The 25,542-nt window shown below is 42.5% G+C and overlaps 2 protein-coding genes across 3 annotated transcripts in view; one reads left to right on the top strand and one right to left on the bottom strand.

Annotated features, from left to right (window-relative positions):
* The window catches only part of WDR83 (WD repeat domain 83), a 346,786-nt gene extending 334,035 nt beyond the window's left edge, over positions 1–12,751 (top strand). For both annotated transcript variants that reach the window (XM_044084728.1, XM_044084727.1), the window contains exon 9: positions 12,296–12,751. In XM_044084728.1, the coding sequence (XP_043940663.1) occupies positions 12,296–12,457 (162 nt within the window). In that variant the 3' untranslated portion in view covers positions 12,458–12,751. The remainder of the gene's footprint in view (positions 1–12,295) is intronic.
* Positions 12,752–15,763: 3,012 nt separating this feature from the next.
* The window catches only part of DHPS (deoxyhypusine synthase), a gene marked incomplete in the record, with an annotated part of 571,286 nt that continues 561,507 nt past the window's right edge, over positions 15,764–25,542 (bottom strand). The window contains 1 exon segment of the mRNA XM_044084725.1: positions 15,764–25,499. Coding sequence (XP_043940660.1) covers positions 25,404–25,499 — 96 coding nt within the window.

Below are 25,542 nucleotides of genomic sequence, written 5' to 3'. Positions count from 1 at the left end.
CCATTGAATATGTTGGAGAAATGGACAAATGCAGGTTTTGTAAAACCGAATTGGAAACAGTTGCACACTTCGTTGCTGTTTGTGACATATTAATGGCAGATGGACTGTATACTGAATGACAAAATATGGCAAGACTGTTGCACTAGGAATTGTGCAAACATTATGGCACTGAAGTAGCTAGAAAACATGAGGCACAAAGCATCATAGAAAATGAAGTTTACATCACAAGGGATCACCATTACCAACAGTTCAAAAGATAGATGTTAGAAAACTGGATATAGTGGTCCATAAAAGACAAAAGTAGCATTGATCATTGAAATCACCACACTCCGTGATTACAGCGTCTTGCACACAAAGACACAGTCATACAATATCAGGATTTGTAGGCAGTAACGAGAGCAATGTGGAAGAAAGATACCCAGTCAGTTCCAGTAGTAGTAGGAGCAACGGGTCTTGAAAAAAAAGAATCTACAATCTTATTTAGATATGTTACCAGTACATGTAACCCCATACCAATTGCAGGAAGAGTCATTACTGGGCACATTGCAGGTGCTGCAAAGAGCACTTTTGGCTGCCATCAGAGATCAAAACTCTATTTAAAAAAAAAACAAAAAAGACAACATGGCAGTAGTCTGGTACATCAACAAAGAGGGAGTAACCTGCTTGTACACACACTGTTGTGAAGCAGTGAAAGTATGACAGTGGGCAATGTCTTTGCACAGATTTCTGATAGCAACAGACATCCAGGGCCATCCACTGTGTTAACGAATAAATTGAGCAGAACTACCTTAATGCCTCATTTGCTTTTCTGTTACTGGGACTTTTTTGCATTCTACGTGTACAAATGTAGCAGTTATTGTGTCCTGCTTCCTCCACAAGGACAGTCACCAGGGGATGGTCTAGTTTACAATTGGTCTCTGGCTCTCCTTTATGCATTTTCACCATTGCCTCTAATGAACAAATTCATTCAGAAAGAAAGGGCAAGGAGGGATCCTCATTTCTCCCTTCTGGCCCTGACAAATATGGTTCCCCTTCCTGTGGCCTCTTCTATTACATCCTCCATGGATGTTGGATGAATATATGAATCTTTTGGCTCACCTGGTTGTACTGCCTCTTTGAACCAGAAATCCATGAAATTAACTGCTTGGTTCCTTCAGTTCTAACCTTAGCCAGAAATGCAATTCGTCCAGCATCAGTTCCAGATTATCTCAGCTTCTCAAATGCAAGCCACAAAAAAGGTTTATCCATCGCAAGAGGAAAAGATTTTCCATCTGGGTTAGGTCGAAAACAGCTTTTTTCTACTCCTATTCCTTTCTGTAATGGAGTTTGTATGAACTTTCATAGTGGTTCTAATTCTTCCAGTATCAAACAGCTGCAATTTCAGATTTCCACATAGGTCAGAATGACACCTCCATAGCATCTCTAAATGTGTCTAAAGCCTTTCTGAGGGAAGCATTCCTCCTATGACAACCAGAGACCCAGTACCTCCAATGAGATATTACTATTTTGCTTCAGTCATTAACTCAACCTCCCTATGAACATGCAGCAAAGCAGATTTAATGCTCCTGTCTTGAATGACAATTTTTCTTGTGGCTGTTGCAATAGTGAATTTCAGAGTTACAAGCCCTTTCTTGCAACCCCCCCCCCCCAATCTGGTTTTCCATTTCCTTAAGGATCAATGTGTCTTTCGTTCCTAAGGTGGCATCCAAAGCAAGTTTAAACCAAGCCATAAACCTGCCAGTGTTTTTTTTTTCAATAAAGGTGAATATACTCTGCATATGTTGGATAGCCATTGCCAACTCAGATTTCATCGCCAAATGGAACACCTTATGAAATGTGACCAGTTCACTGCATATTCCAGACCTAAATTGGACAAAGCAGTCTCCAAGGTTAATCTTTCAAGATGGTTATCAGATTGTACTTCTTTTGTATACACTAAAAAGGGCTTACCCAACACGTGAAACCTAAAATTCTTACCAAAAAAAAAAAAGAGCAATAACTACTTCAAGAAGCCTTCCCATTGATTATATTTGTGCTGCAGCCACTTGGTCAACAGTTCACACCTTTGTATCTTATTAAAATATCCTGTCCTTGATACCACCCAGGTAAAAGCAGCTTGGGAATCTACCACAATGGCAGATCTGTGTTTTGTCTGATTTAAATCTGGTTAAAGCTTTCTCAATCCTGCCCCCTTCTAAATTATCATCTAGTGACTTCTGGTGACCAAATCCATCTAAGTTGGACTCTGAAAAAGTCCAATCAAGACTGTGAGCCCCTCCTAAAAAGCTTCCCATTAAGTTTGTGGTTAAACATTAAAAAAAGGTTACACCACCTCTAAATTTCTGGCTGGTGGGAACAAACTTGATTTGATGTACTAAGTTGGAGTACAGGGAATTATGGGTAGTGGAAGAGTTAGACCCCTGGATCTGTGAAGCTTCAGAACTGGTTTAGAGGTCGGCCACAGGTTGAAAATCAGACAACATGGATCTATCATTATGGTGTCACAGAAAGGAAATATTGTCAGCCTAGCTATCTGGAATTTTGTAAATAATTATGTCATTTGTGAGTATTAATATGATTTATATAGAAGTGTGACAGAGGGAGATACTGCCAACACAGCTGTCTGGAATTTTGTAAATAATCATATGTCATTTGTGAATGTCAACATGATTCATATGCTCATCTTACAAATGTATTAGAACTGTATGTTATGTGTATATTAAACTGCTGGTACATAAGTAGGTGTTGAACAGGGTTTGTACAGTACTGAGCTTTAAAGATGTATCCACAGTGTACCCTACTAGAAAAGAACAAAAATGTGTATAAACTATTGTACCTGTGTAAATCTATGTTTTAACTAGAACATAAGAGGGTTAACTTGCAAAGTTTCAAGAAAATAGTTGAAATTAAATTGTTTTATGATTGTGCTAATGCAGCAAGGAGACAGGAGATCTAGAACTAGGAAGCCTTCAGCATTATATTGCAAGTGTTTCATGTCTTCTAGCAGCTGCAAACATCTGAAGGCTATGTATTGTCACAGGGAGATGCTAGACTGCTGCATCTGTGAGTTATTTATGAGCCTGGGAACTGAAGTCGGGTGACTTCAAGTGATGTCATGCTGCAAGTATTGCAGAAGCAATATTTGCTAGATTAATTTAAGAACTCTGTGGGTACATTTTGTTTTTTGTCTTTGATCTGGAAACATCCACTCACCACTTCTGCCTGCTTGTTGTTCTGTGTTTAGAGCATAGTAACTCAGATTCAGTAAGGAATATAGTAACGATTATTTGAGACTTCCTGCAATGTTGCTTTAAATATTTTTTGTGATTTGAACACGGAAGTTACGGTGATGATTTGAGTATTTTCTTGTTCTTTTACTGTTAAATATATGGCCGCAGTGGTGCAGCAGTTAGTGTTGTCACCTCACAGCAAGAGGTTTTCCCGTTAGGTTCTCTGCTGGAGTACCTTCTGTGTGGAGTCTGCATGTCCTCCCCATGGTCGAGTGACATATAAAGACATGCAGGTAGGTGCGTGCATGAATGGGTGTGCCGGGCTTGGCACCGTAAAAAATCCACTGCCAATCATTAGCGGACCGGAGTTCCGCTGTGGTGACCCCTAACTGGGAAAAGGTGAAATACATTACAATAAATATATTTCAACCTGTCTTTGTGGCTATTTGTGAGATACATGTAAGCTCTTAAGAGTACCTGCGTATCTATTTGGTGACACAATGGGGCAACTCCTAATAGCCTTGATCTTGGTCAGACTACCATTTGGATTAATCGTAACATTACACAGTAAGATTGGGCACCCTTTGTTAATGGCCATAAAGTAACTGATAAAAAGTTCTGGTGGCAGTGATAACTACCTTATAGTCTGGGCAGAAGAGGCATAGCTAGTAAACCTGTGCCAGCCTTTCCTAGGTGTGTGTGTAAAACAAATCAAGCGCGTGTATGTTAGCTACTTCAGCAGGGACACGAAGCACTGGTTGGGACAGAGGAAGTGTTTGAGGACTTGGCTTGGAACCCTGGCTAAGGACCCAGCTCTAGACCTGTGGTAGTGGGGAGTCTTATTGGGGATCTGGAAAAAGAGGGAGAACCCCAGACTGACTGTGGTCTCTGTGTGTTCTTAAGGGAAATTGCACTTTACTGTGTGTACTTGTCATCCTCCCAGTGTGCTGCCAGTGGTGAGGCTTGAGGCTCTGACTACTGGGCCAGTGTAGGGGCGTTACAGTAAGCACATAAATTTATTTTAAATCGACTTGCTAGTTTTATTTTTCTTTAACCAAGGACACCAGAAATGGGCCTCTGTAGCATCAACCAGCTAAGAGTTCAATGTAGAACACAGATCATAGCAATGTTTGACAAACAATCAAAATGTGGAACACCCTATTTTTGTACTGCACGAAAAGCACATCTTGACCATGGCCTGTCAACCAAAATATAAGTATTTAATAATATACACGCTCTCTTGCAGGCACAGACATTTACATATACACACACACAGAAGATTAAAGACAGTGGCTTACTCAAAGGAAAACTCAAAACACAGACACACAGATTCACCCTTGTCATATCTCTCAACTGCCCAGAATTTTACAGAATGCTTAAATTTTTGCCTCATTTTTGGCCTGTTCCTCATTAAATATGTAGTTTTCTGGCAAATCGCAGAGGAATGAAATGAGATGGTGACAGAAATTTCAGTTTCAGACATATCCTTCAGAACATGTATGGTCACACACAACCTGTTATTCTAGCAACTTTCCAAGTTTATAATAGCAATATTTAAAAAAAAAATGTAGCTATTTTTGTGTCTTTAGCACCACATTATGTTTGGCTGTTGGTTTTGTCCAGATTTCTTAATCTAGGAGGTTGAGAGGTCATACCTCTCAACTGTCCAGATTTTCTTAGAATGTCCAGATTTTTTTGCCTCATATTATTAGTGTATTCTTCAAAGCTTGTGGTTTTCTGGTAACTGACTGAGAATTTAATTAATTAAATGACAGACATTTGATTTTCAGACTTCACATTCTTCAGAAAATGCATGGCAACTCAAAACGTTTTATTCTAGCAACTTTAAGTCGATAAGAGCAGTATTTACACTTTGCCCCTTTGTCCCCTCATTGTTTCTTTGTCCAGATTTACTGTGCTGAGAGGTTGAGAGGTATGTGTGTGTGTGTGTATATATATATATATATATATATATATATATATATATATATATATATATATATATATTATATAGAGGTTGGGTAGGGGTTGGTACATTTCAGATAAGCAAACTACTCATTACTGTACTTTTTCCTGACAAAACTACATGCTCTCTATTTCATGGGGAGGTCCAAAATATATTTTCCCTTAAAGATAGATTACACTCATTTCTCAGTCTTGGGGGGTGAGGGTCATTGTAACAAGTCCTTGTGAAACCACCATGCAGTGATGCCAAAGTCCTTTTTAGTGAACTGTCATTGCCTCCTGTCCTCAGAAACAGTTACTTGATTGATTTGTACACCACAATGGCAATTGGCTATAATTGCAGTATATGAGCCAATCAAAAACTGTGTAGCACAGCCAACGTGGAACAGCAGAGCACCTATTTGGTTTGCATACAACGATGCTGACAGGCAGTAATTGTGGTTTATGAACCAATCAAAAGCTATGTAGTGCAGCTAAAGCTGTTCAGTGTGCAACAGTGGAGCACTGGGTTTGTTTATGGTTGAATGCGGAGCATTCCACATAAGCCACAACACTTGGCTGCTCCACTCTGGAGATTAACACGCTGGTTGGCTGGATCTGTGTAACTGCAGTAGATGTCCTTCAAGGATGCATCTGCAGTCCTTACAAATGGGTTGTCCTGTCGTCAGGCAGCCCTTCGGTCGGCCGGATTCCAAAGTCTGGGTCCGGCTTCGGCTGGTGTCGCACTTCACCCGACGTAATCGCTGCAGTTTTTCGGGTATAAAGGCATCAGCCGACGCCATTTTCCTCAGTCTTTCTTGCCGCGTGGCGCCCGAAGCAGAAGCTGTTCGCAAGTGCCGGTCGGTCAGATCCAGAGATTGCTACTACCGAATACTACTTCGAAGACTTCTAAAAAGCTAAGTACCCCGTTGGGGACTCTTTCTTGCCTCAGCCGATGTCAGAGAAAGTGAATAACTGTTTATCTTGTGGGAAACAAATACCTCAAAGATTTCCACTCCTACTGTATACATTGTTTAGGCCCAGACCACGACGTAGCAGCTTGTCTAGCCTGTGCTTCTTTTAACCGACGGACGCTTAGACGCCGGCCGGAGTTCGCTGAACAGATTTTCGGCTCTGATTTTGCCTACATTATGCCGTCGGATCCTCCGACAACGCAAATTACCAAAAAACGCAAAGAAAAGGACAGACACTCGCGGTCTGCTGTTTCGGCCGAAACCGCGATTAAGCAAACCACGAGTGTCTCGGTTTCGGCCGAAACCGAGCAAGCGGTTCTTTCTTCAGCCTAAACCATGCCTTCTACCGAGGCCTCCTCTTACCCTGGTAGAATCGGCTTCTGAAATCCAACCTTCTGTTGCGGTTTCTCAGGAATTATCAGACACTATTCCCCTGGATATTTCAACCCCTGCACGTGGAGCTGATAGGCCTCCTGCAGCCATGTCTATTAAGGCCTTTGCCAGGGCTAAAGCAGCCACAGCTTCAAAAACGGTGCCTGCCAAACCCCCCTCACACAGGCCCAGCACCAGCTCCCATATGCTTTCTTTGGCTGAGGATCTAATTTCTTTAATTCGTGGATCCAGGCCTCATCCAGACAGGACCTCTCTCCCACCTCCAGAAAAGAGGCCTAGAGCAGAGCCCCCTGAGCCAGTATCCGCAGATGATTCCTCTGATGACTCAGAACATACAGACCCTCCTGAGGCTCCTTATTCCCCTTACGAAGACTCTGATGCTGAAGAGTCCATCCCTTCAGCCTCTCCACCTGAGGAATTTTCCTTTGGGGAAACCTTGCATGCTATGAGGGAACAATTTCAGTGGCAGGGCCAAGATTTCTCAGACTCCAGAAAAAGTCTTAGAACCTTTCTACATTTGCCACAACATAGGCCTTTAGCTATTCCTCCAGTTCTTTCTGTTGTAGATGATGCATTTAATGATGCTTGCACTGCTCCTGATTCATTACCTCCGGCTCCTGCTAAGCCCGATAGGTTCTACAGGGTCCCGGACACTCATCACCACTTATACAAGGCTCCTTTTGCAGATCCAGAGACTATCTCCCAGGGCCCTAAAGCAGTAGCAGCTACTTCTACTAAAACCCTCCCTCTGAAAGGGAAACCAGGTCCTTAGAGAGATGGGGTAAAAAAGTTTACACTTCTGCTACTTTGTCAGCTAGGGCTTTGAACTGCCAATTTCACATGATTCAATATCAAGAGTTTATGCTTGACCAGTTAACTAAAAAGCTGTCCTCTGAAGAATCTTTAGATAAAAAATATGTTCAGGAAATGGTACATAACATACAACAGGTTAGTAACCATTCTTTAAAATGTGGCTATGATGCACTGGAGGCTTCCTTTAGATCAGCCATGACTGGCACAGTTATCAGGAGACATGCATGGTTGAAAGAACAGGCATTACCAGACCATGTCAAATTCAAAGCTTTTGGATGCACCCATGGACAAGGTCAATTTATTTGGTTCACCTGCACAGCAGGTACTAAAAAAGATGGAAGAGAAGGCGAAATCTGTACAAACAGTTAAAGATTTCTTACAGGTTCAACCTCCAAGGTTTAGCAGGAACTGGCCCTCCAAGAATTGGTCCTTTCCGGACTCCTCTAAGACACAAAGAGGCAGGAATAGGCATTCTAGAGGCAGAAACCAATCCAGGGGTGCCTACAGGGGACGCCAGTGGCAAGGCAACAACCAGCGAGGCACGGACGCAGCCACCACCACTACAACTACAACTACTCCATCACAGTGACTTGGCAGTGGCACCGCCTACCAGGGAACAACTAGAAGCACCCTTAGGCAGAAAGCTAACCTTATTTTCAAAGAACTGGCATTGCATCACAAGGGAAAAATGGATTTTGCAAACTATAGACCAAGGTTACAGGTTCCATTTCCATACTCTACCAGGAAAGAGAGGAATGCCAAACCTACCACCTACTCAAAGGGCAGAAGCTCTAAAGCAAATATCTCGGCTATTAAGAATGACAGCTGTGGAAAAGGTACCATCTATGGAGCAAGGAAAGGGATTTTACTCCAGACTCTTCCTGGTACCAAGAAAAGAAAACAAATGGAGACCCATCCTAGACCTATCCGCTTTAAACACATTCCTCATTGTTCCAAAATTCAAAATGCTGACCCTACAGCAGCTTCTTCCCATGCTGGGCAAGGAGTCTTGGCTGGTAACTCTAGATCTCAAGGAGGCATACCTGCACGTCCCCATACGACCAATTTGCAGAAGATACCTCAGATTTCTTGCAGGATCAGAGCATTATCAATTCTCAGCATTGCCCTTTGGCTTATCTACTGCGCCCAGAGTGTTCATGAAATGCCTGGCATCAGTAATTGCTCATTGCAGACTTCAGGGGATCCAAATTTATCCCTACCTGGACGACTGCCTGATACAAGCGGACAACAACAAAAGCAAGCTAACAGAAGACTTACAAAGAGTCATTTACCTGCTGCAAGCCCTGGGATATACAGTCAATATAAAAAAGTCAAGGCTGATTCCATCCCAAAGAATAACCTTTCTGGGTGCATAGCTGGACACATCAAAACAAATGGCATTCCTAACTGCAGAAAAGAAAGAGCAACTACCTCTCTACTTCTTGGCATTAACAAAGCAGAACCATCTAACTGCAAGAAAAGTACTGCAAGCCCTAGGCTTCATGGCATCCTGCATAATACTGGTCCCTCATGCCAGACTGCATATGAGAAAGCTACAGTGGTACCTAAAGAATTTGTGGTCCTAACACAAGCACAGCCTGGAAACCAAAATTCCAATAATCCCATGCCTGAAGCAAGAGTTCCTATGGTGGGCTCAGGCCTGTCAATCAAACACAGGATTGCCCTTCTGCAGCAGTCAACCAAGCCAAACCATCACGACAGATGCCTCAGACCTCGGTTGGGGGGCACACATGCTGGGCAAGTGCATACAAGGCTTATGGACCCAAGACCAGCTACGCCTACACATAAATCTAAAGGAAATGCTGGCAGTAAAATTGGCAATCCAGTCATTCAGACCATTTCTCCAAGAAGGTCAATTGATAAGGACAGACAACACCACAGTTATGTGGTACATCAACAAACAGGGAGGCACACATTCATATCCTCTATGCCGGCTGGCACTGGACCTATGGGATGTGGCTCTGAGCTACAACATTCAGTTACAAGCAATTTTGTACCGGAAAAGAAAACATTCTAGCAGACATATTAAGCAGAACTACCACAGATGCCCACGAATGGATGCTGCATCCGGACATCTTCAAAGCCATCACAAGAGAATGGGGATTACCACAAATAGACTTGTTTGCATCCCCACTCAATCACCAGCTAAAGAAATTCTGCACAAGGACGTACCACCCACTAGCTTGGAAGGTGGACTCCCTATCTTTCAGTTGGAAAAACCTGACAGCATACGCATTCCCGCCACTTCCTTTGATGCACAAGGTGCTTCTGAAGATCAAAGAGGACCGTCCAAGGATCATTCTGATAGCTCCAGACTGGCCAAGACAACATTGGTACCCATTGCTCAGGAGCATGTCTCGGGAACAAATATGGACACTACCCCTGATCCCATTACTGTTAACGCAGAACAACTACAACATCCTGCATCCAAACCTGAAAACTCTGCAGCTAACTGCCTGGAACATTACATAACAGCAATTAACCCAAATTTATCCCAAAGGGTTAAAGACATAATCCTGGAGGCTCGTAGACCTTCAACAAGAAAGAATTATGCAGCAAAATGGAAAAGATATCACATTTGGAGTACTGCAAAGGGAGAAGATGTGACACTGGTAAACATAGCCAACATCCTGGAGTACTTGGCAGAGCTCTTCCATACAGGCCTGTCCTATTCTTCCATCAAGATACATGCATCAGCTATTTCAGCAGAATACAGCTTGGATCCTCCTGTCTTCTCTCATCCTCTGCTCAGACAGTTTCTGAGAGGAATTAAAAATGTAAAACCTCCCAGGAAACCACCATTGCCAGCATGGGACTTGAACTTTGTGCTAGAAAAATTGACACTTCCCCCTTTCGAACCAGCAGCAACAGCAGAATTACAATACTTATCCTGGAAGACTGCTTTCCTGCTGGCAATAACTTCAGCAAGAAGGGTCTCTGAATTACAGGCATTAATGGCAGTTCAACCCTTCCTGATCTTCCATCAAGACATAGTGTCCATGAGAACAAATCCTACATTTATGCCTAAGGTGGTATCCAGAGTGTCATTAAATCAGGCTATCCACCTACCTACATTCTTCCCAAACCCACAGAACAGGGGAGAAAGACTCTTGCATACCTTGGATGTACATAGACAATTACGCTACTACCTGGACAGGACCAAGTCCAATAGAAAAACTGACCAGCTTCTGGTAGCATATGCCACAGGAAAGGAAGGAAAGCCAATTTCAAAACAGACAATCTCCAAATGGATAGGAAATTTAATTAGATTTTGTTACTCCTACCATGGAAAGACAACTCCAGGGAACATCAGGCCTCACTCCACAAGGGCTACAGCCACTACCACAGCTTTCTTACGAGGAGTGGCTACCAAGGACATTATAGAGGCTGCTACTTGGACCTCCGTGCATACATTTGGTGCTACTACCTGGACAGGACCAAGTCCAATAGAAAAACTGACCAGCTTCTGGTAGCATATGCCACAGGAAAGGAAGGAAAGCCAATTTCAAAACAGACAATCTCCAAATGGATAGGAAATTTAATTAGATTTTGTTACTCCTACCATGGAAAGACAACTCCAGGGAACATCAGGCCTCACTCCACAAGGGCTACAGCCACTACCACAGCTTTCTTACGAGGAGTGGCTACCAAGGACATTATAGAGGCTGCTACTTGGACCTCCGTGCATACATTTGCCAAGCATTACAATTTACCTTTATACTCTAGATCCCGAGCAGGTTTTGCCACTGCTGTTTTGCAAGGGATCCTAGCTACACCATAATCTCTACTCTTTTCCTCCTCCCCTTGTTTAGCTATGGTATTCTACCCATTTGTAAGGACTGCAGATGCATCCTTGAAGGACATAGTACAGTTTTGTACCTACCATAAATGTAGATGTCCGATAGGAATGCATCTGCAGTCAGGATTACCCACCCACCTTCCCCTCTGAGGTACTCCTAGGGTTTTTGCCATCCTTCAGCTAGCTTGGGGGGGGATCTATTATGGTGTATTTGTTTGTATATATGTACATACATGCTTATTTTATGTGTTTGCTCTTTACTATTTGGAAACATTGGCATTTATCCAAATTTAGCCATCCAAGAGGGCACCTGGCATCTGGGGCAAGAAACACTGAGGAAAATGGTGTCGGCTGATGCCTTTATACCCGAAAAACTGCAGCGATGACGTCGGGTGAAGTGTGACACCAGCCGAAGCCGGACCCAGACTTTGGAATCCGGCCGACCGAAGGGCTGCCTGACGACAGGACAACCCATTTGTAAGGACTGCAGATGCATTCCTATCGGACATCTACATTTATGGTAGGTACAAAACTGTACTTTCTACATTTATGACAGACTGCCATCTGATTTTTTTTTAAATCTACAAAAGTATGGAGGTTGTGTCCGGCATATTGACTAGTGTGAGACTACAACATTGGAGTCCAAGTTGCTCTAGAAAGTCATCTGCTGGGGGGTCCTGAGCAGCCAGCTCTCATCCCAGCGGAATGCGACTAGGGTTGTAGACCTCTTAATCAAAATGGCAGCAGACTGGGGGGTGGGGTGGAGGTGGAAGCATGTACTGTCCCTGCTTTTTACCTGCATCCCCTGATATTCATTTTTGGTAGCAATGTATATCCTGAACAGCCCATGATCACAGACAAGGGACGATCTTTCTGCCCCCCCCCCAAAAAAAAAGTGAGGTGCTCAGGCAACAGTGGTTAAAGCAGAGTCAGAAACCAGTGACACTGAAAACAAGTATTTGCATGAGTGTAGCGGATTACAGTACAATGATGTTGACAGTGGGATTACAGCATACTAATCTCATTCACGTGTGCTGCCAGAAGTACAGTTTGTACAGTAGATCATATTTGAAGTACTGATGACAATACAGGACTGATTTTTTTCATCTTGTATCTTTCAGGGTTCTCTGACACTAAACATGCCAGTTGGGAAATGTGTGGTGCAGTCTCTAGCCTATCACCGTGAAGAACCTTGTCTACTCACTGCCACAGAAGGAGTGATACAGTTATGGAGAGAGCAGTCTTATGCGATGGAAGATGCAGCAGTTAGTGCACCTTCATAATACATGATCTGTTATGGGACTGCGAAAAAGACTGCCAGATGTAGTACATGACAGGGATGTTTTCAACAAAGAAACTCATGAGTCGTGTGCTGAACAAAGCACAGCCAACCAACACAGTTTTCTAAGTTCCTGTGCCATGACTACTGCAGTGTTCATTATAAACCCTAAAAAAAAATGCACATTCTGTATGCAGCGTCTAAAAGTTCATATAACATGCCATTTATGTTGCACTAAAAAGGGGGTTATATTACCACAGGAAAAATCAGTATAAATAAAGTATCTTTGTAAAAAAAATTGTAGCAATAGTATGTTTGAAAACTGCCTTAAGATTTACGTGATGGTGTGAATCAGCAATACTAAGTTGTTTCTGTGGCTTGCTGTGGGGAGGGTAGCAAACAGTCATGCATTTCTGTAGTTTGTTACACTGACTTTGCAGATGGACATCCAAGGCAGCTGTCCCATCAGACACAGACTACAATCCATCCGTTTTATACCGGATTTACTGGCGCATGCTTGTGTGTGTGGGGATGCATGGGGGAAGCAAACATACACGGTATGCCACCTTCCTATCCTATTTCAAGGTCACATCTAAAGAAGATTTAGTTTTACATCCTGCCATAGATCTTTTCCAGCATGATACTGAATGTACAGTAGTATAAAACAGTGCAATGTGTGTTAGAAATATGAAACATGGCAAAAATACTTTTCTGCAATCTAAGGGCAAACCCCAACAAAAGACTAAATGATATGTAAAGTATACATTTGTGTGATATGGTAAAAACAGTGGTGTGGATTAATACTGACAAAGCAACAGCTTCAAAGATGAGGGAGAATGCTCTTCGCTGACTCTACATGTACATTTGTACTCCTTTAATAACCACTGCTTCATCCAGTCTCTGAAAAATGTGTAGGACTGCATTTTGTGCAACTGATTGGATGGATGGTTCCAGGCTGCAGGAGCCATTTCATAGAATGTTCTTTCAGTAGCCAATAACGAAGTGGGGTTGATTTAGCACAAGTCCACTCTATGCCCCCATAGGAAAAAATGCCTTTGTATTAAGTCAGTTTCTTGATGGGGAGGGGCAGTACAAGTCAATGTTCACATAAAACAGTCCAAAGTCTTACTCCACAGACATGCATCAGACTAGTTAGAATTATTCCTGGTGTGACATTAGGAAGCAAAGGCTTCACACAAGGATGGTGTTTCCTAAAATCTTGTGTCACTCTGTGTGGTGTGCATCTTGCTAAGATGTGTGTGTGTGGCACACATTAAAAACACTGCCACAGTTCTGCTATGCACTGCTGTACACCCTTCAATCACACTCTGCCATTACTTTCTCCCCAGTGTGACTTCTAACAAGAACCTAAGATGACTTTGTCTTTACACATCAGTGGAGTACTGTTACACAGCTTTAGCTACTGCACTACACGAGTCAATATTTCCACAAAAAGGCATTTGTAGTGGTACAAATAATAGTCACAAACATATCCAACCAAAGGATGGCATTTTCTGCAGAATACAGTACTAAGTGCAGTTGTTCAGGAGGCCCTCCCCTCAAAAAAAACTTTCTGTACCCTCCGGCCATGTTATCACAAGTTCTCGCCATGACATATCTGCCCCATATTACTGGACTCGCCTTCAGACACAGCCCTTGTACGGGGGGGGGGGTGCTAAAAGAGTGGGGTTAAGCCTTAAAGCAGTGGAAGTTTTTTGCTTCTCTACCAAACGTTTTTTCTACTTCTTGTTCCTTTGTGTAGGCACACTCTCCTATAGTCCCAGCTGGCTAAACATTTTATTTTGAAGTGGTTTACAAGATCAGGTAAGCACTGGCATAAGCTACCGCCAAAAGTTATAACTAGGACACCCCCAAATCATAGGTCCTAGGACAGTATTAACTGAATCAAGTTACAAGTATCACAATACTATACTTAAATATCAACAGGACAACCTCAGTCATACATTTTATTTATCAGCACATCTCAACTTCTGAGCATCAGTCTTTAACATAGGTTCATACTAGGCTATCTGCCCTAGGGCATTTATAAGCCTTGCCAGAATGTTTGGCTTTCGCCACCCATTTTAAATTTATTTTGCTATGCCCTTTTTCGAGGTTAGTATACTGTGCTTCTGTCTAACAGTGACACAGAAGTGATACCCGGGGTAAACCTACAATCTCCCATCCACTCATCAAGATTCCTCTTGAAGAGAGTCAATGAGGGACTCTGCCTAACCTGGACTGGGATTTTATTCCAGAGTGAAGGGAGCCTCTGGGTTATGAATCTGTCCCTCCAGCATGTCCTATTTATTTCACTGCTGAGGTTCAAGTCTCTCGAGCGCGTAGCTCGATGGGATTTGGATTTTCTGAGGTGCAGCATGTCCATTAACAAGCAGCACATTCAAAATGGATACTTGTACTGCATTTCATATGGTTAGTGATAAGGAGTACTTGTACAGACTTGCTCGGTTTAATGTTTGTATCCTTATACAGAACAGAACAGAAAATAAGTAAATCTAGGAGGAGCCAAGCTAAACTGGAGGGGAGAAAACTGGGTTGTGTTTAAACCATAGCAGCTGAGAGGGGACTACCTTAATTTGTTGACCGGAGAAGTAGTCAATGTGCATGTCAACTGGGAAACATTGAAACTCTCTCTCTCTCTCTCTATATATATATATATATATATATATATATATATATATATATATATAATATATAAAATTAGGGGTGTGTGGGAAGCACAGCCTCCCCCCATGGGGGGGGGGGTTGCAGGTGGCTTCCCCACCGCAAAAAAAAGTTTTATACTTACCTTTTATGTTCATTGAGATTCTAAAGTTTCAATATTTCTGGTAAGACAGTGCGTCAACTATTTCTCTAGTTGACCATTTAATAAAGACCCTTTGAGAGGTACAGCCAAAAGTTTCCTTCCATCTCTAAGTTTTTACACTTGCCTTGTGCAGCATACCCTTACTGGAATGGTGTAGTGGGACGTAAGGAGACATTCTCAGTTTAGTGGTAAAAAGGAGCATTTTTGTCATCTAAAACCCGACAGCACCCCATGTACAGAATACACATGTTCTGCCACTGACATTACCAAAATTATCTGAAAGCTCTTTTAAGTCATCAGCTTAAATCACAGCATAGCCTTAGAGAGTCCAATCTTCTCCCTTACCAAAGGCCACCTGGTCTCTTATTCCTACCAGCAGCACAGTAGCACAGTTAAGCTCCCTGTTTGTTAACAGGCCAACAGCTGTGCATTTCATTTACAGGCTGTCTATGCAATCAGTTCTAAATATACAAAACAGGAACATTTTTTTTTAAACACAGAACATTTATTTTAATCAGTACTTTTGAAAATAAAACTTGAAAAGCATGGACCAGAATTAGCAAACATGTAAAAATGTCCTTTGTAACACAGCTAGAATACAATACAGAAACATTTCTAGTACTGCTGTTGCTACATCAGTACTTGGGGAAAAAAAAATAATAAAAAAAAAAAACCTTAGAATAAGCTTCTCCCTTAAAATACAACAAAAAACCTCCACCACTCAGAAGACATCTCCAAAACTGCATTAACAGCAACAAAATGACTGACAAAGTTTTAAAGTAACACACTGAGGTATCGTGGTTGCTAACTATACAATGAGGCAATACTGATCAGAGTTTCACAAAGAAATGACTGCAAAGTTAGTGTTCCATGGTTCTAGAGTTGCTACATTTCAAGATGCTAGTACTTCAACAGCATTCTAGACAAAAGACCTGACTGTGTTAAGATGTAATAGCAGCCCCAGGGTTCCACAGGAACACTAACACACAGCATGGAGCATGTTAGTGACGGCACTTCAAAAAGTACATCTATGAGTGATATAATCTGATTTACTTCATGTCAGCCATAGCTGTGTGAATTAAGAAAGGACTACGTACAAAATTTCTAAATCAATTGCATAGTTAACACTGCACTAGAATGCTACTGGAGTTACAGAGCTACTATTGCACATGGGTTCTCTAGAACAGCCTTAGTACTAGGGACCTGATCTTACAGTAAGCTGTCACAATGCAGCCCTGCCAGTGTAGAACTACTGTCTGTACCCCCAAAACCAATACCTGATTATACTAATTATCTTTCTCCACTAACCACATCTTAACTTCATCAGTACAGCTGTGGGAAAGAATTGAGTAATTGCAATATTTAAAAGGAGCCCTTAACTGCCCACATGTACTATATGTCCTTCCATTTCACTGTTGCAGTATTCCTTACAAAATGGAGAATGCAAAAGCTCATGAGGAAGAGGGAGGAGGAAGGACCAGCAGAGCCCTCTAGGAACCAATGAAAGATGGCTCTAGCAAAACCAGCTCTAGCCATAGAAATCATATCCAACGTAGTACTTGGTAAAATGTTTTCAGATAAGTCCAGATTGCTGCCTCAAGAACAGAGTATCTAAACCCTTGAAAAAAGCACCAGAAGAAGCAACAGCCTTAGTAGAATGAACCTTAACTGAAGGAAGCTCTTGCCATGAAAAGAATAACAAAACAAAATGGCTTTAGATATTGAAGAAACAGTTTGCTTGGAAACAGCCAGTCCCAAAGATCTAGGATGAAAGGAAACTAAAAAGCGTTAATCAAATTTGCAAAACGCTTTGGTCTTATCCAAATAAAATCTGAGTTGTCTATGCACTTCCAAACTGTGTAAAACCTCACCAGCAGACTGCTGGGAAGGGAAAAAAGCGGGCAAATGAACAGACTGAGAGACAACTCATTTACCACTTTGGGCATAAAAGAAGAAGGATAAGTATGAAGGGACACCCTGTCCTTATGGAAAACTAAAAAAAAGGAAGAATAGCCATAAGAGCAAAGCTCAGTCTGGCAGAAGTAAGGGCCAACAAAAGAACAGTCTTCCAAGAAAAATGTTGCAAGGAAGCTGAAGCCGCAGGCTCAAAAGGAGCTGAAGTTAATTTATCCAAAACAAAGTCCCAGGAAGGAGGGATATGCCTCCTGGGAGGTCTAATATAAAGAATGCCTTTACGCAATTGTTTATCTTCAACTCTAGAGGCTAAAGGGGTGCTAGAGGGGCAGACTACAACAGCGGACAAGTGTGTCTTAACAGAAGAATATGTCAACCCAGCAATGAGCAATTCACACAGAAGTACAGTTGTGTAAAATCATACCATAATGGTAGATGTCCTTGCCTTCACTTCTGCAGTATTCATAACATATGGGATTCCCTGCCATGGAAGCCCAACATCTGGCCAGTCTACCAAAGACTGTTGCTTTAAGATATTCCAAACGTCACCCAAATGCTGCTTGCATAGCATAGGGTATAAAGGTGATGTTCAGGCCTACCATAATCAAAACCGATTGCCCCAGTAGGAACACCAGTACAAGGAACCCAAGAGGTAGGGCGGTGGAGGGAATGGAGTGAATACTGCAGCAGTGAAGGCATCTACCTTTATTGTAAGATTTTGCACAACTGTACTATGTCCTTATGTTCACTGCTGCAATGTTATATGGGACAGTGCCAAAGCTAAAGAGGAAACTTGGGAGGGGGAAGGAGCAGAAGAGACCCCTAAAAAGCTATGAATAATGGCACTAGCAAAACTAGCCCTAGCTCTAGAGATGCCACCCAACTTGTAGTGCTTGGTAAAGGTACACACAGCTGCTTCAAGAACAGAATTAGTATCTAAGCCCTTGAAAAAAGCACCAGAAGAAGCCACAGCTCTATTAGAATGACCCTTAACTGAGGAATGAAGGCTCTTGCCATAAAAAGTGTAACAAAAGGAAATAGCCTTAGAAATCCAAGAACAAATAGTTTGCTTAGATAGAGCAAGTCCCAAAGATCTAGGAAAAAGACACAAATAACTGATAAGATTTTCTAATAGCCTTAGTCTTATTCAAATAAATCTTGAGTTGCCCATGCACATGCAAAGTATGCAGCACCCTCTCACTGTCAGATTGCAGGGGGGGGGGGGGTAGGCAGATTTATAGACTAAGTGATAGCTCATTAACCATCTTAGGCCTAAAGGAAGGGTTAGTGTGCAAGGATGCCCTGTCCTCAAGAAAAATCAAAAAAAGGAGGACAAGCCATAAGCACCTGCAACTCAGGCACCCATCTGGCAAGAGCTAACAAAAGAACAGCCTTCCAGGAACAATATTGTAAGGAAGCCGAAGCAGCAAACACAAAAGGAGCCAGAGTTAACATTTCCAAAAAAAGCAAGAAAAAACAAAATCTCAATGCAACTGGTAGAAGTTAGCAAACAGGCAGGCATAGGTAGTCACTGGAGAACAAAAAAGGGTTCAATTGGTGGAAAATGGACACAGGTAAACAAACTGACAGTGAAAAGATATGTTCAGACTGGTGGCAAAGAAGTTCCAATTATGGTAGGCCTGAACATCACCTTTATGTCCTATGTAGTAATCTTTGATAGATTGGTCGGATGTCGGGCTTCCACTGCAGGGAATCCCATATGTTATGAATACTGCAGCAGTGAATAGCATCTAAAGGAACATCCACAGAAAGTGGATCCAGGTTACGAGAAAGACACCAAAAAGGAAACCTCTTCCATTTGAATAAGTAGGATTTCCTAGTAGTGGGTTTCATGGCCTCATGCAGAACCCCAAGAACTTCCTCAGAAAAAAAAGGTGTCTATAGAATCAAAATCCTATCACCCACAGTGTCAGTTGAAGAGTGGACAGCTGGAGATGGAGGAGAGATCCCTTGTCTTGTGCGAGTAGGTCCACCCTGTGAGGTAACTTAGTGCCCATGGATAAATGCAAAATAAGAGTGAACTAATGCTGTCTGGGCCAAAATGGAGTCACCAGCAAGATTTTGGGAGCATCCCGTTTTATCTTAACAGGACTTCTGGAATGAAAGGAAGGGGAAGGAAGGCATAAAGAAACCTCTCCTTCCACGAAAAAGACACGGTGTCCACTTTTTAGACCACAGGATACAAGGCCCTGGTACAAAAAAGTGGAAGCTGTCTGTTCAGAGGAGAGGCAAATAAATCTACGAGGAGTACCTCACTGGTTGACAATGTCCAGAAGCACATTCCTGTGAAGCATCCACTCATGAAATTGTGATGTGGATCTGAACAGAGTCCTCCATAATGTTCTGACCTGAGGGAATGTAAACTGCCTGAAGTGTCACTTGATACTGGATAGCTAGCTTCCACACTTGAAATGCTAACCTACACAGGAAATAAGATCCTGCCCCCCCCCCCTTGCTTATTGACGTACCATATAACTGTGGTATTGTCCATCATTACCTTGAGGGGACCTGAAATGAAAGAGCTCTCATCTCTGACACTGATTTGGTCTTTCTTTTGTTGAAATGACCAGGGGCCCCACACCTTTAGACAGCCGAAGGAAGTTCACTATTCCACATTTGAAGTGTTTGTGAACAGCTCCTGAGAGGGGAGGAGTGGAGACTGAAAAGGAAGCCCTGGATTAATTGACAACTGCTGAACCCACCACTGAATTTCCAGCTTGAGGCATGGAAGAAGAGGGACTATGAAATCTAGAGAATGAGAGTGCTGAAGCCAAACCGACTTTAAAAACCACTGAAGCTTTCTCATGTGGAGTTTGGTTAGACAGAGTATAGAAATGGTGGCGGCCATGAAACCCAGCGCTCTTAGAAATTCCCTGGCTGTAACTGAGGCCAGAGGAAGATGGGATTGAAAAAAGACAATTAGAGTTATGGCATTGGGAGAAGGCAAGGATGCCATCTTTGAAACCGTCTGGATCCTGCATCCCAGAAACACATGATCCTATGAAGGAGTCAGGAAAACATTTGGAAATTTATAGGGAACACCAGATTTGCAGGGGGGAATGGCAAAATGAAGATGCTGCAGTAGAATCTCTGGAGAGTGAGCCTGAAAAAGTAGGTCATCTAAGTAGGGAAAGACAATTACAGAAACTCCTTGACGAGGCTTCAAAGCCATAAGGGCACTAAACAAACCTTGAGTGAAATTCTGACATTTGCTCTGAGGGTTCTTAGCAGCATGAGAAACATTTAGTTTTTTGTTTCTTCTTTAAAGGGACATCAACCTTGTAAAATTTGGAAGGCTCAGACCCTATACAATAGTCTAATTGTAGTTGGTACCTCCTCCCTAACCAAATCTGAGGAACAGCCCTAGGCCCTTGGTAATAATCAGCCAGTGCTCCACCGGACCTCCGAAGCAGACATATGCAAAGTCTCCGGGGACAATCATGAAGCCAGATCCATGCTGGCATCTGAAGTGGTCGCAGCAGAAGAATCCACCCAAGAGCTGGGCGTTCCTCCAGACTTTCACTAGCCCCGAGAGAGACGTTTGGCAGCACAGCTGAAGAATCAGACCTAGACTTCTTGGCCTTCTTCACGGATGGCTGACTCTCATAGCTGGAAGTTCCTTCCATGGAATCTCTTGCCAAAAGCTTAAGATATTGATTTTCTAAACATATGGCCAAAGAGGAAAGCCAATTATGCAGTCTCTTCAGAATGAAAGCCTGGCAAATAGAAAAGGATGTACAGTCATGTGAAGCACCTAGACAAAATAAACACTACTTATCACAGTCTTTATGAGGAATCTCTCTCTGGCACTGACATTTACCCTTTCTGGATGGCATGAACCCCACAAGCAACAAAGGAAAAAAGGCAAGAACAAAACCCCAAGGAGGCACTTATCTGAAAACAGCGTGGTGAACAAGAAAACGAAGCGAGCTTTCAGACCAACTACCGAAGATGGCATTCGGACTGGCAGCAAAGACGTTCTGAGGATGGTATGTCCGCACATCACCTTTATGCCCTACGATACAAGTGGGGACAACATGTGACTTACAGCATACCATTAGCAACTTAAAGGCTTTGGTATACTGGCCAGGCACTGGGCTGCCCTTGTCAAGGGATCCCTATTGTAAGGAGTACTGCAACAGTGAAATGAAAGGACATCTAATGGTTCACATCAGTTATCATTTAAATAAGTCTGTGCTAGTGTGTTTTTTTTTTTTTTTAAAAAAAAGGTAGCCACAGTTCTACTGAACCAACCGAACATTTACATCTGCAGAGGTTTTGAGATTGTTCTGTTAACAGGTGTATTTTTTTTTCTAGATTTGGAATTGCACATTTGGGTTTTACAGCAATCATATTTCTGCAAAACCAGCACCTGAGCTGCATAAAAAGTTTTAAAATGTCTGAAATTTTTCAGTAGGTCAAGCAGAGATGAACTTTGAAAATATTCTGCCATACAGAAAGTTGCACACATACTTGCTGCAATGGTAATGCAAGTGTAATTCACTGAAAGTGTGCAAGGAATACAGACATGCATAAAAGATACTGGCGTGTGTAGGGGAAATGGTAGTTGTGGTGGTCATGCAGGAGTGTGTGGTCTACTTTACTGCTAGTTTTTGTTATGCCTTATTTACTTCTGTACAGATGACCTCTGACATTTAACAAGACCTTGCGTTCTTAGCAGAACATCCTGTTTTGGTTTGCAATGTTCTCTCCCGTTGTCTAATACTCTGTCTTAAGTCAGAGGTTTCAAAGTCTCTACCCAGCCAGGTACTTACTGAACGCATGCCTCCGGTTTCCTGTTTTGTAACCAAGTACAAGGTTGCAAAAAGTGAGAGGGCAAACTGGAGACTCCTTAGAAATGTAGCATACCCCAAACTGCAGTCACTGTCACGTAACCAGCACTCAGAACTTGGACAGCTTATGTGGTGTTCAGAAAGTAATATGTTAACTCATCTGTATGCTATGCCCAAATGCATAAGCTGAAGCATAGCTAGTATGTCAGAGCTGGAAGCACATTTTGTAAAAGTTATTGAAAGAAGTGCCCCTGAAAGAAAAAATTTTCCTCAACTCAAAACACTGCTGGCATTACTTATGGAGTAAAACGTTAAGCAGTTTACTCTGTGGCACTGGACAAAACAGATTTATAGCCAGCTAGCTGGCTGGCTTAGTGTTACTGCATCTGGCTTAGGGTCCTCCTTATAAAACTAATACCTGGATGCTGTCACTACAACTTAAACTCTAAAAACTTTGGTGCTATAGGACTTGTGCCGGAAAACCACTAATAAAAAATACAGTAGAAGCTATGTTGAGTACAGGATCTGAGAAAGAAGAACCTATAATCAAAATGATAAGGCGACCAGTTGCATGATCAGATTTAAAACAACAAAATAGGACATGTGCAAGTAACATAATCTAACAGATGAGAAAATGTATGGAATACATGCACCCCTCCAAAATATAGATTCAATTATCTTAGCTGCAAGTTTAGAATAGTGGCCCAAATGTAATCAGGCACTGCAATGAATTTATATATAAAACAGCAGAATGTACTGTTGTGCAGACAGCGCTATTCCCACAAGGGCCAGACTAAGTAATAAAGTTGGAATGTGTACAATGGGAAGTTACTCTGGGGCTGAGAGATGAAATTATCCTATGGCATGGGAAATAACTGTTTCATATGACTGATGCCCGATATCCTGACAAATACATCTTCTTTCCTGTAAAGTGAACAGAAAAGCCATCGGACACTTTTGCATAGCCATTTAGGATGCAGCTGCAAAGCAGAATGATAACAGAATTACTGGATAAGTTTAAGGTAGGTTACGAAGACACATTTAGGTCAAGTCTGAAACCCTTTTAAGAGCCAATCACTGTATTTCCTTTTTTCCTCATTGTCCAGGCTCACATCTTTATTACAAATGCATTCATAACGGTGTGTCCTCCATTTCTGAAAGTATATTTTCATGCACTCACTGCAAACAAAAAGCTATGAAGGTTGTTGTGACAGACTTGCTAGCCAAAGGACCCTATATCCTAAATTAGTCTCCACCTTACCATAAAAAAGAAAACGTTGAAGGGCTCCTCTGCAGAAGAAAAATGCAGCAAAACTTAGAAGTGTGTCCTAAAACAAAAAGTAGATTGTGAGTGTGTGCGTGTGTGTGTGTGTGTGTGTGTGTGTGTGTGTGTGTGTGTGTGTGTGTGGGGGGGGTTACTGGCTACACAAAAAATGTTTTAAGAGGAGCACACACTGAAAACAGACAGGAAAATGGCATGTTTTCCCACTGACATTTCTATATGCGTCAGGTAAGGAGAGGAGCAGGAGTCTGTATTGGTCAGGTAAGGAGAGGAGCAGCCTTCAGTGGGTGCAGGAGTCCGTATCAGTCAGGTAAAGAGAGGAGCAGCCTTCAGTGGGTGCAGGAGTCCGTATCAGCCAGGTAAAGAGAGGAGCAGCCTTCAGTGGGTGCAGGAGTCCGTATCAGTCAGGTAAAGAGAGGAGCAGCCTTCAGTGGGTGCAGGAGTCCGTATCAGTCAGGTAAAGAGAGGAGCAGCCTTTAGTGGGAGCAGGAGTCCATACTGGTCAGGTAAGGAGAGGAGCAGCCTTTAGTGGCAGTAGGAATCCATATCGGTCAGCTAAAGAAACGAGCAGCCTTCAGTAGGAGCAGGAATCCATACTGGTCAGGTAAGGACAGGAGCAGCCTTTAGTGGCAGCAGGAGTCCATATCAGTCAGGCAAGGAGAGGAACAGCCTTCGGTGGGAGCAGGAATATTGTGGCACAGCTTACATCTAAGTGTCCGATACATTAGGAACAAGGAAAGCAAGCTGGGTCTCTGGCCCTGTGCTGATCACCACCGACATGCACTGCTGTCTTCAGACTATACTAAAAAAAAAAAAACTCTCTCAACAGGCAAAGCAGCAGAAGACTCCAGACTATCACCTGGCTTACACAGGCAACATAATAATGCCACAATACAATACCATGTGTGTGGAGACAACTACACACTTGCATCTTCTACTTCTAAAGATAGGCGAGAGCCTAACAAAAGTTGCAGATGCACAACTTCAATACAACCATAGACCTACAACTTCTCTATATGGGTCTGGGTTGGCAAACAGCTGCAGCTCTGCACTGTGTCCACAAACTCAGGATAAGGACACCTGCTATTCCCTTATATCTAAGAAAGGAGGACATGACCTAGATGCATATCTAGGGCTGATGCACACTGGTGTTTCTGGTTCAGCACAAGGGCAACTGCAGTCATGAATTAATCTTCACACGAGTACATAAAGAAATCTTCATATCTGTGCACTACCTACGAAGAAGGGTGGAAGTAACAAAACTACACAGAAGCAGCTAACCCATGTGGAATCACCTGAAAACTCCATACTCTGCACACATTTAGCCACTGCACACTGTAAAACTGTCACACTTCAAGCATTCACAGTGTGTCAAAGGTCAGTAATAGGACACAGCAGAATCCAGGCCATTAAATCCTGTCTGACACAAATAAGGAAAAACAAAATTCAGCCGGCATCCCTGGATGTCCAGTTCAGCAACAGAAAGTTTCCATTTCTCCAAAAATACACAAACTATTATTACCTTAAAGAAGCAAAGCCCCACAGAAAATCATGTACACCATACGGGCAAGGTCTCCCGTAAAACTGCTCCTCTCTCCAGAAGCCACCTACAGCCAATCAATGAGAAGCTGAATCTCATTTCACCTGTCAGGCTTTACCGCAGCCTGAATGCCCAGACCTGCATCCCAAGCACAGTCTACTGCTGGACTTGGCAGCAGTCCCACAAAGAAAATAAAATCTGGAAAGTATATGTGAAACCTAAAAAGGGATGTACATTACGGAACTGTTATATGCAACCATGGTATTTATACATCCCTCACCCCCCACTTCCTTTTAAAAGTCAATACATCCTGTCCCCAGCAGCAGAGCCACAGAGTAACCACCACTGTCTCCTGAAAAAAATGAGGCTACTACTGCAGCTGGAAGCGCACCAACAAACAAAGGATAGCTTATTCCAGTCCTAGAGCCTTCATGTCAGTAACAGTAAACCCCACTACAGTCTGCTCTGTAAAGCACTGAGGAAAGCCAAGACACCATCTATGCATAAAGAGATGCGTGCTATTGAAGGAAAATCCAATCCACAGATTAGAATCTAAGCATAAAGTAGGCGCTCTTATTCGTGCTTCTTTCCAGATCTGAAAGCGGTGTCCTGTTGAGCAAATGTTTCTGCAACCAACAAAGGAAAGACGAGGGAAGCATCAGCAAAAACCTATGAAAGAGAGGAAAAACAGATGCAATATTAAAAAAAAATA

Source organism: Protopterus annectens, chromosome 9.part0 (genome assembly GCF_019279795.1).
Source record: "Protopterus annectens isolate FY-2018-M chromosome 9.part0, PAN1.0, whole genome shotgun sequence".
Lineage (NCBI taxonomy): Eukaryota > Metazoa > Chordata > Ceratodontiformes > Protopteridae > Protopterus > Protopterus annectens.
This window is presented reverse-complemented; position numbering and strand designations above follow the sequence as displayed.